A 12,477-nucleotide genomic window follows, 5' to 3' on the forward strand; every position below is an offset into this window, starting at 1 on the left:
TCATGTCAAAAAACTCCCAGACGCCAATTTTCATCCAAATATTGACGTTACTTCAGAAATTATTTGAAAAAAATCGAAATAAAAATGAAACTTCTACGCCCTGTATCTCCGAAACTAAGTATTTAAGGACATACATTTATACGACGTTTTTTACTTATTTTTATCTGCAGAATATGCTGCCGAAGTTTCCGGAATATAATTCGGACCACCCTGTATAGTAGGTCTAACTGGTTCGTACAAAATATATAAACTTGGCAAAGCAATAAGTTGTTAAATCCCTATGATATATGCCTAGTAAAAATCTAGAATACGCGGAAAAAACCTGATAACTGATAACCGCCAGCCGTCCAGTGCTCTCCTGTAAAATTAGTAAAATGACGCTTATCATGCTTTTCTCTGGGTCGTCCATATGGAATCATGGAATGTAATAAGTATTTGAGAGGTTATAACATTGACAATTTTACAAATGATCTACCATCAATCTTTTCGGATCAATTTTTTAGTACCGTAATGAGGAATGTTTGTTAACAATCAAGCATTGGCATTACTACAAGGGGGCCGGGAGTGCCGGGCCCACTCCAGGTACTGCTGGGCATCCCCTAGAGAAATTTTGAATTTTGACTGAAATCTGACTCTTGGCTAAATATTCATTTTTATTTGCTTGTGATGTAGTAAAAATTACGTTTTCTAGTTTTGTTTAGAATATTGTTTTGTTTTGTTCAAAAAATGTGTGTAAGTTTTTATTTCTTTCACAAAATTCGTAGGTATTTAAGTAATCCAGGGGAGAACAGTTAGATAACAAAGTCTATCAAATTTATTGACGGAGAAATTCATGAAAACGTTTTATTCAAAAAATGTGTTTATTTTTTAATATTATTATTCTTCATTTTTTAAAACACAAAAGCCCTTGACAAGCTACTTCTTTGGTACTCTGAGACCTGCCTGAGACAATTTTTTAAGAGGATCGATTGTACTGATTTTTTTTGAAACCCGTACTGCCTCTCATTTAAACTACCCTTTAGCTGTATTTCAGTTTCCAATCGATCTTTTAAGAGCATTTTTATTAATTTGACCATCGAGTCTAGCAGGCATATACAGGGTGTCCTACTTAAGATGGATACAAGCCAATATCTTGATTGTTTGTTGAGCGATCTTTTTCATTTTTGGCAGGAGGCTGTATGGCTATAAGACGTACATTTTGCCCAGGGTAAGAAATGCGATACCATAGACGTACGTTTTAATGGGGTTTGAGATTTTTCGAGTCAAGAGTAAACCTTAGGACAGTCACCATCTTCGCCCAAACCACCATAATTTCTAATGCATTTTTCATAAATTTTCCTATTTCTGTTGACTATTTTTTTTTTTCTTTCTATTTTTGATGTTGGCTTTTAGTTCGTTCTAGTTTTAGAAATCTTTGTTTGGAGCATATTTTTCAAAGTTAATAGTGATTGTTTTAAATAACTATTTGGATTTTTTAAAATATTCCTCAATAAAAGGAATAAAAATCATATTTCAGATTCCTGATTGTTTTAAATAACTATTTGGATTTTTTAAAATATTCCTCAATAAAAGGAATAAAAATCATATTTCAGATTCCATTGAAATGATTCCATTGAGCTATCTGAAAACTTAAATCGATTATTAATTGATAATTGGTTATTGATAATAAACCAGTTGTTTATCCAGTGGCGTATCCATACCCTGTATCAATATTTATCAAAATTAGAACTTTAGTATCTTGGGTAAGGAGGATTCAATATAATTTATCAGATTTGAAATAAATACTGTCCTAAGGGTAGTTTACTCTTGACTCGAAAAATATCAAACTCCACTAAAATGTTATAGCCTTATAGCCATACAGCCTCCTGCCAAAAATGAAAAAGATCGCTCAACAAACAATCAAGATATTGGCTTGTATCCATCTTAAGTGGGACACCCTGTACATAGCTCGATAGCTACGTTTTTCATTTTCTTTCTGGGGTTTTTCTATTACCACCAGCTGGGAACGTGTCCACCTACTCGGAATAGACGCATTTCCAATAACATCATTGCAGATATCCACCAACACATCGGGTCTTTCCTGAGCCGTCTGGTCCAGGTGCCTTTCCTCTTTTTAGCCTCCTGACTAGGTTATCGACTTCAGTCATCGATATTTTGGGGAAATCCACTATAGGAAATCTCTTCCAGTTCGCATTCTCGCCCCTTAGAAACAGCTTCCTGGCTTCATTTAGTTGAGCATCCTTTTCAATTACATTTTTTGTTTTTATTGTTTTCATAATAATTTATTTGAAATGCCTGTACATAGTGTCCATGTACATCGTTTTTAAGTTCATTTACAATATTTCTCCAAGAGCTCTCCTTTGATTTTTGAATTTCATATTTTAGTTTTTTACGTGCTTCATATACAAATTTTCTGCTTCATTTACTTCTGTTTCAAACCTTCTCCTTTTCTGTAATCGATTAACTTGCCTCCTAAGTTTTAAACCTTGCTCGCTTCCCAAGATTAGGTGTAATACGGGAAGTATGAACCAATTACCAAACATCTAAAAAGAGAATGAAAGTTTAAAGACAAGTGTTTTCTACTGAAAATTTATTAAAAAATTGCTTCTAGGTTTTAGTGCTTATCACAGAAAGTCATTCACATCGTTTTTGCCGATTTTTTCATCTCGTAGTTTTTTTTTTCTCCATTCTACGTCACATCCGACGCAAACCGACACCAAACAGCTTAGCTGGCTCCCCGTTCGAGACTATTCATTCATAACTCCGATGTGGAGTGCCGCGGCATGTTGCGGGGCACGGGGAACCGACCCAGAACGAGCGAGAAGGGGAGCATTAGAGTGAGAGAGAGCGACATACACAAGCTCAGCGGCGTTCGCTAAGCCAACACGCACACACTCGCACAACGATTCATAACACAGGCGGGTTCGGTGTTGCTAGCTTTGCTGCAGGTGCTTCCAGTCCGAATATTGTGAATCGGTCTTAAGAAATCTTTGTCCGCGTGTGTATTTTCACCGAAAGGAACGTCAAAAATACCATAAAAAGACATTTTTTTGTGATCGCAGTGAGTGAACTGAGTATTTTATGAAATTGTGCTGGTATACCGTTGATATCACCCCCAGAAGTTGGTGTTTTGATGAAAGAAATATCGCCAAATTACGGGCCTCGGATACTGAACGAAAACGCGGAGTTTTCAATGAATGGCCTGCGTTATTTATAACTCTGGCTCTGAAATAGATCGGTGACATGCGACTAACGCGACCAAGACAGTATTTTCCGATAAAAAAAACTCTTTTAAATCGTAAAATTATCCATAACCTGTGATCTTTTATTTAAAAAAATAACTCTCACTTAAGTCAAAACCGTTTTAGACAGTATTTTCAATATTTAACACGTAAAATTATCCAATAACTTGTGATCGTTTATCAAAGACAAATCTTCTTAAGTAAAAACTATCCAAAACTTATAAATTATTATTTATTAAGAATACTCATTGCTGTGAGTGTGCTGTATATAGAAGGATTGTGAGTGATTTTAAAAATCTAGTCAATGTATATAGACGTTGGTAGACCCTACGGAATGGGAATCAAGACCACTATGAAGGCAGTTAGCAGGCAAAAAGGTAGGGAATACATGTATACAAAATAAGTACTTAGTGAATTTAATTAGATAAAGGCGTACCTATAGAAAAAGAAAGATCTTGGTAAAACTATAGATGACTTGTCACGCCACCAGTGGTGGCACCTGTAATCGTTTTTCTAATGTATACCTATATTTTCTAATGTATATGTTTTCTAAACTGAGTAAAAGCTGTACAAAATCTGATACAGTCTGATGTATTCTTTGAGAGTTTAAATATACGCACTAACAAATATAGTCTCTCTTAAAAGCCAGAGAAGCTTTCGACAGACGATATCCATAAAATTACATACAATTAACCTGTAAATAAAAACGACAGATATAACTGTCACTGTTATGGATCCAGACACTTGAATAAGTATGAAATAACGTGTAATACTTTATTCAATTCTTTGTAATACTAAAATTATGAAAATTAAATATTTGAAGTACCTATGAATTACTTAAATAGATATCTGAAGAACTTGAAATACTGAAATATGATGAACATAATTTTTACCATCGATTAACCCTTTGCTTTTTCGTGTACTGTTACTACTACTCACTTCTTACTTACTACAAGAAATGAGACCATCCACAACGCTGTATAGATGATAGCACACCAAACTCTATTTTCTTTTTGGCAAGAAATGGTCATATTCTTTTAAATTCCTATTATTTTTTCAATTGAAATGAATAAAACTAAAAAATTACAAAAGTATAACACAAGGTCTTAGCAAAACTATGCATATCCTGTGATAATGTTTTATCTAATTTTATGTCTTCTGAACTAAGTAAAAAATTTACAAAATCTGATACAAAACTTGATGTATCTTTTGTGAGGTAAGGCACGTTAGGGCATACACTAGGAATGGAGTAGGGTACTTGTTAAATACTTACGAAAAAGTATGAAGTTATATACTGTGGTTATATTCTCACCGACAAGATTTATTTATTTGGTGAGCAACTCAGTTTATTTGTCAAATTCTTAGGTCAAATTAGAAAATCTATAACTAAGGAATAGCTTTATTTATTTTTGTTTTCTTATTTTTCAGGAACTTTAGTTTTATTTTTTTATTACTTACATTGTACAGGGTGTCCCATTTTGGTTGAAATCATACGGTATCTCCGTTATTCGTGAAGACAGAAGGGTGCGGTTTTTACAAACCTGTGCCACTCTTTTGTCAAATGGAAGATGCTGTCAACAAAATTTTTATAACCCTTTTTGTTTCTGAGCTACAGGGTCTTTTCGAAAATTTTGCAATTTGGGACCGCCCCCGTATCTCCGTTATTATGTATGATATCGAAATGGTGAAAACTGATTCTTGTAGAACTTGTTACGTAGAATACAGTGGCGTAGTCTGTTTTTCTACGAAAAAAATATTTTTGAAAATATGAACTAAAATTATGTTTTTTCAAATGGAACACCCTGTATATTTATAAATCATGTGATCAGCTTTGATATGAGCTTCTCAAATATATATATATCACTCTATATTTATTTTCACCATTTACTGCAATATTTAAAATATATCATTTTCTTATTAGTAGGCCGTGATAAATAACAAAATCAAAATGGTATTTACTAAAATAGACATGCACATATTAAAATTTTATTTGGAATTGATATATTTTACTTTTGAACTGTTACCACTGAACCTCTAAATATATTTTTCTCTTTTTTATAACGGAATTTATTATAATGGAATGGGTTTGCAAATATTTAAAAGCTTGCATTATTGAAGCATTTTTCAACATCGTATTAGTTGCCACGATATATTTCATATTTCAAAAATCCCTAAAATCAGAGATCGAGAACAGACAAATCCGGGAATCAATCGGGGGGGAGGCCATTATATGGGTACATTGGTTCCAATTCATTGATTTGAGAAATAATAATTTAACAAAATTCTAATATTTTCGTTGTAAGTTAAGTTGTGAGGGGGAGCCCCATCTTGCTGAAAGTATATTTCACGTAAATTAGCTAAAGGAATATTTAAAAGTTCCGATACGATAGCTTCCAAGATTTACAAAGAGCGGTAGAGATTTAAGTTTCCCTAATATACAAAGAATTAATTAGTGGCTCTCAAAATAAAACAAGAGACAGATAGCAGTATTACTCTTAATAATTAGTTAGTTTCTTTTATTATCAATCATGGCCTACTAAAAAAATGATCTTTTAATATGTTTTTTTTTAAATATTGCCTTAAATAATGAAAACAAATATAGAGCGTTATATATTTTTGAGAAGCTTATAACAAGCCAGATCATATAATTCATAAATATACAGGGTGTTCCATTTAATAAAACATAACTTTAGTTCATATTTTTAAAAATATTATTTTTGTAGAATAACACACTACACCACTATATTCTACGTAAAAAGTTCTACAATAAACAGTTTTCACCGTCTCAATATCTTTAACAATAACAGAGATACGGGGGGTGTCCCAAATTGCAAAATTTTCAAAAAGACCCTGTAGCTCAGAAACGAAGAGGGCAATGAAAATTTTGTTTACGGCATCTTCCATTTGACAAAAAAGTGGCACAGGTATGTGCAAACCGCACCCTTCTATCTTCACGAATAACGGAGATACCGTATGATTTCAACCAAAATGGGACACCCTGTACATACTGAAATCCTTACTTTTTGATAAATAAACTTTACTTTACTTTACTTTTATTATAGTTCATAGCTATTTCCGAGGCTATTTCGTACTTACGTATTTATTTGAAGTACCTGAAATATCTGAATAACTTCTGAAATATGGTCTACATAATTTATGTCATCGATTTTTTCCTTGTTTTTCTATGTTAACTATGCTAACTTATGTTAATTATTTTAACTCCTGCTATACCTCTTACTACAAAACTTACTGATCGTTTACTACTACTTTTTACTACAAAAGAAATAGACGTTCCACAACGATTACTACAGCAAAGTAATTCCATAAAGATTTTTCTTTTTGAGCTATACTAACACATTACTGTTATACAGGTCAGAACATCTGGCAATCGTCGTTAAAAACCGACCAAAAACAAAACCCTAACGAGGTTGATGGTCTAAAAAGACCTTTTTCGGTCCGTTCATGTAGATACCTTGAATAGATACCCTAAATAGAACTTTCCGTTACTGAGATTTTTTGAAGGGAATATAGCTATTCAGAATTAGGTAACTAAATTTTATTTAATAGTTTGTGTAAATTTAAAAATATTTTACTTTGTGCATTCAATAATAGTAAGTTAATAATAATTGAAATTATACAAATTATTATAAACAAAATAATACATTGGATTTATTTTAAATAACATATATTTTTTTTTCATTTTCTGATATTAGAATATCGAAATAAATGTGATAATTATTTTAATGTTAAAAATTACTTAAATATTTATTATTGATTATATTAAAAAATATATTATATCATATATTTTTTGTTGTATATGTCGACATAAGCCGGCAAAATACGTTGGTTACGCTACTGGTCATACATAGGTATACCATATGGTACAGTATATTAATTTTCCAATGCAACAATCTTCCGTATCTATTCCATATGTAAGGGATTATTAAACATTAAAAAAATTTTTCAAGCAAATGTAACGAATTAAAAAAAATTATATTTTCTTGGTTCCAGTCACAGGAATATGATACTTGTCTATTAAAGTTAATGAAAGATATATCATTGCTTTTTAAACAGTCTTGGTGTAATGTAGCCGTTATATTTTACAGAATACTCATTCATCATGAGGTCTGTGAGGGCTATTTTTTGATCATTTAAATGCTTTCTTTTTTTGTAAACTTTTTTGTTCATTTATCTTTTTTTTAAAGTAAATCAGATTTACTTTACTTTACATAAATCGAGAATTTAAAATGTATCTGGATGTTATGTTACCATAATTTTCACAGTAAACATCTTACATTAGTTTTCTTAACAGTATTTCTGAAATGCCTCATAATGTTTGGAAATTTCTTGGTTATTTTCTTCATTTATTGGTTATTCTCTTCATTATATGTATCATGCCTGTGTTTTTTTGTATTGGATTTCATTTAGTATCTAATTAGGACATTATTAACCTAATCGTTTGTTTTATTAATGATTGTTATACACTATACAGGCTGAGTCTTAAATAAGTGCAAATATTTTCAGGGGTGGTATACTTATTTCGACCAGGTCTATGAGGTTTTTTTCGCTAAAAAAGATGTTGAAAATTGTGCATTTTCTTGTATATTTTTCGAACTGCCTGTGCACCGCAAATTTTCCCACGGTATAATTTCTTAATCTCTGATATTACCATAGTTACGGCTTTACTCTATGGTTACGACAATAAAAGGGATGCAAATACAGAAAAAATCCAGTGGCTCTCAAAAATTTTTCAAAAAAAATCATTTTTTTTAAATTTTCAAACTTAAATACTAGGTAGGTTATTTTGGACTTATCTGAAAAATGGTAAAGAGAAAATTTGTTTCTTTTATCGAGATGTACCAGCCCTAAAAATATTTGCACTTATTTAAGACTCACCCTGTATATACAGGGTGTTTCAAAAAACATGTCACATGTGCCATCTCTCGTGGGGAGATTCCTCATGTAAAAATAAGATTTGTTTTTCATATGAACGCAGGTCCGATTCTGCTTTGTTTCCTAGCTACAGGGTGTTAAAGTCTTAATCATCTTTCGATTTATTATAATTTTCTTCCAAGTACTTTTAGTGATACGAATGAAATTTTGAGGGTAAAAGTTACTATAAGTGCTACATATTTTAATGTTAAAAAAGTATCGATAAATTCATCAGGGACGTGCATATGGGTTATCACTGGAATATTTTTCGAAAGAAAACATGTGCGCCACTTACTGAAGAAAATTATAATAAATCGAAAAAATATTAAGATTTTAACACCCTGTAGCTACGAAACAAAGCAGAATCGGACCTATATTCATATGAAAAATTAATCTTATTTTTACGTGAGGAATCTCCTCACGAGAAATGGCACATGTTTTTTGAAACACCCTGTATATAGGGTGTTCGGAACATCCTTCCTCATAAAAATATAAAAAAGTTTCTATAAACATGGTTCCTGAAATGAGTAGTTTTAAATACCACTGAACATAATAAGAACATTATGTTATAAGTTGTAATTTTTTGTTATCGAATATTTTAATACTTTACTCTAGTTGCAAATTGAAATGTCATTTTTTATAAAGTTTTCTTTGATAGAGACTTGCAATGAGTCGGTTTTATTAAAAGTTGTATTTTAGTTGCCTTATCTAAAAAAAAATATAAAAATTGCAAGAAAAGTCAGTGGCGTACATTTTTTCAATTATTTTCGATAAAAAAAGAAGTTTTTTCAACTCCTAACCCTTTAATGCTACTGAAAATTAATCATTTTCAAGATAATTTTAATTTAATTGGCGTAATTACTCCATTATTACTAGAAATTACATTGACAAATTTCAAGAATGTAGGCTATGTTCAAGAATGTTGGTGAAGGGTGTTTTAGATAATTACAAAAACATATTTAAAAAAAATAGTTTAACATCCTGTATCTCTTAAAAATCATCATCAGCATCCTGTTATCTTTTTAAAACTTCGCAATTCCGGACCCATGTTTATAGGGACTTTTTTCATATTCGTTACTGATTGTGTGACTCCTGAAACTAGGCCATGCATTTGGTTAGGTTGCCGGTTGCTTATTTGGATAGGTGGTATTATTAATTTAGCTTTTTCCCAATTTTCTTTATTTTTTTATTATCGGTTTTTAATAAGGAGGGGAGGGTGGAGACTGTAGATATGCAGATTGAGGGGGGATGTTAATCACCTCGACTTTATATACATAAATCAATTGTGTGCTCCTTTCTTGAGTTATATTATTATAGGCACTCATCATACAGTCTCAGGGCTTAGACAAAAGCCAGTACCTCAGACGGTTGTACAGAGTTTAGTTCTCCATCTCCGATATCAGTCGTACCAGCCTTTTATGGCACGAATTGTTGTCATTTCGGCGCACTCAGTAATGAGGTGTTTTGGTGTTTCCACATTATCACCACAAAATCCGCATTAGCCCTTGTTTCTTAGCTTCAATCTACTGAGGTGTTCATTGGGAAGACAGTGTCTTGTTAAAAATCGTGTGTCAATCCGAAGATTGTTCTAATTTAAATCTAGAAAATTTTGATTTACTAGATAAAAGTCACTGGGAATCTGGTTACTGTTTGGATTTGCAAACACACTATAATTTTACAGACTTTTGAGTTTACTACGAATTTATAGAATAAATATTATTTAATGCTAATAAATAATAATTAAATATACCGTTTATTTTATTACACAAACAAAGAGAAAAGAAATGATCCAAAGCTGGCTTGCCGGCGGGTACTTATAAAACTGTACCAAACGAAAAATCGAAAAATCTTCGAAAATGGAGAACAGCTGAGGTTGGTGAGGACCGGTCTGCATCACGCGACGTTTCGAGCGTTATACGAACGTGATGAACACATGTTAGGGTCGATTACGTTTGTTAATGCGGTGGTTCTGCAGAGAATCGGGCACCAGAAAGAAAATATGAGGCGTGGGACGAAATATTTAGGCTTAATGGCTTTTTCGAAAAGTCGTCTTTCGAGACCCTAATAATGCGATTTGGTTTCGGAAAGAGCCGACCGACGATGCCAAACTTTCTTTTAATTCCTTGCCGCTTATAGAAGAAATAAGTGTACCTCAATGCCTAAAGAATACAAGGACACATAACGCCCATATAATATGGGCTGGAGCAGAATTTATGTTGTTATACGCCATTTTTTGTGAGGCAACGGATGTGTTATCATCACAATTTTACAACTCGAAGGTTTTGTTTAAAAATAAAAAAAACATGTTTTTTTCTTCAACCCAAATCTCGCATAAATATGACGCTTGATACACTTTTCTAGAATTTGTTTTTAAATTGGTTATTTTTTATGACAACGAGTTATTCAAACTAATTAACTGATAAGTTATATGAAGTTATTAAATTGCTTTTCAATATTCAACCTGGAAATATAGTTAATTTTAGATTATAATAATTAAAAAATTAATTAACTGTACCTATATAGCGCTATTTTTATTTTTAAAGAAGTTGCTACGAGAGAAATACTCCTTTGTATATTTTTGTCGTCCGTTCCCCGCTCTTTTCTTACATATTCTGTCTTCTGAATGACGTACCAAAATAATCGTTTGGTTCATTAATGAACTAAAAAAAAATGAAAAAGGAGATCTGTAAGGAGGGACAGAGAGATGAAGAAAGAATGGAACAAAGTGTCCACATCCGGTAATCAAGTTATAGTGTCTAGTGGTACTTACTACGACCTTATACGAGGTTAATACGATTAGTACCCACTTTTAATTCAATGTATTTAGTATATTGGCATGATATTATATTATGGAATATGGGGATGCAAGGGCACAATATTTTATTTTGAAAATGAAGATAGGTAGTAAAAATGTCAAAATATTTTATTTTGTTTTTAAAACACAACCACGCACCTTTAAAAACCAGTAAAACAAAACTTTCTTTTGTCGATTTTGAATATCTCTTTCAATCCAACCTAGAGTGCCATGCTTGTGTTAAAAACACTAATTTTTAATCGAGAGGTCTTGGAAAAATAAATTTGTTTGTCTATTCTTTTTCATGTATTGTTGTGGCCGGTCATTCTATTCAGAGTGATTTTCTATCGAATATAGTAAAAAAATACCGATGGTGTCTTCATCAAAAGTTTAAAAATTTAAAAATCAAGTCATTTCCGGTGAAACAGGAAGTGACCGAAATCATTTGAATACATCAATCAATCCTAATTTATGTCATTATACTAACATACTAAATTTCGTTTTTTTTTTCTGTAAAAATAAAAAAGTTATATAGGGGTGAGCTACTTTTGAGAAACAACCGCTATAGATAATGTAAGATTACATAAGGTGGTAAGTAATATATCTGCTATATTAGGGTTTAATTAATTTGAAAATTAATTCAATAAACAAATCTGACATCGTGTTAAGAAAAATTAACTTTTGAGATCAACAAAAATGTGCTGTATAAATTTTAAGACAGAATGATTGGGCTTCAGACTAAAATGGCATTAATATGCGAAGGCAGTATTTGTTGAAGTGAAGATGGCTAAAGAGAGATGAGGAGGGGAGGGTGCTAATCACGTCCAGACATGTGTCCATCTACTGGCACGAGTGAAGGACGTGCTTCATGAACCAATCGTGTCAGTTATGTCAAAAGATTCTATAAGCACGAATTTGTAGAAATATACAAATCTTAGATCCACACTGAAAGAAATAAAAATGTATACATATATGTATTTGATTTTTTTGAAAAGCATTTGTGATGTTTTCATTCCTTGATTTAATTAAAATACATTTCTATTAGGTAACAGTAGAAATCTATTCCATTACAAATAATGGATGTATGATTAATTTTAATTTTGGCAACTAATAGAATCATATCAATTCCCTCTGATGTAGGAGAAGTTTGCATTTTCCGCAAATTTCTGAGATTTTTTTTTTGTTTTAACGGACACAAAATGATAACTCGTTATTAAAGTTGGACTAATTAGACAGCTATGTTGAAGTAACGTCAGACATATCACAACCCACCCCCTAGATTTTATCAAATAATAAAGATCTACCCAGATCAAGTCATGTAAATGAAAATATCTAGGAAAATCTTTATTTTAGGGGTAGGCAACCTTAATAGTATTTTGAAGAGACATGAATTCTCCATGGAATATCGGAATAATATACTGGGTGTTCCAAATAAAAGAGTAACATGGCTTTTAAAGGTGACCACTGTTCAATATTAATTTTGTTTTATCCTGTATAATTTTTTTGATC

At 31.7% G+C, this 12,477-nt stretch overlaps 1 protein-coding gene across 2 annotated transcripts in view; it reads left to right on the plus strand.

Annotated features, from left to right (window-relative positions):
* Nucleotides 1-12,477, plus strand: part of LOC115874794 (protein C-ets-1) — a 408,685-nt gene that overhangs the window by 246,088 nt on the left and 150,120 nt on the right. The window contains exon 1 of one of the 2 annotated variants that reach the window (XM_030890077.1): nt 2,907-3,619. The exons of the other annotated variant lie outside the window; for it this stretch is intronic. Within the exon in view, the coding sequence (XP_030745937.1) occupies nt 3,547-3,619 (73 nt within the window). The 5' untranslated portion in view covers nt 2,907-3,546. Of the gene's footprint in view, nt 1-2,906; nt 3,620-12,477 lie in introns of those variants that run through there. 2 annotated transcript variants of the gene reach the window in all.

This window comes from Sitophilus oryzae, unplaced genomic scaffold (genome assembly GCF_002938485.1).
Source record: "Sitophilus oryzae breed Bouriz unplaced genomic scaffold, Soryzae_2.0 scaffold_1297_pilon_pilon, whole genome shotgun sequence".
Classification (NCBI taxonomy): domain Eukaryota; kingdom Metazoa; phylum Arthropoda; class Insecta; order Coleoptera; family Curculionidae; genus Sitophilus; species Sitophilus oryzae.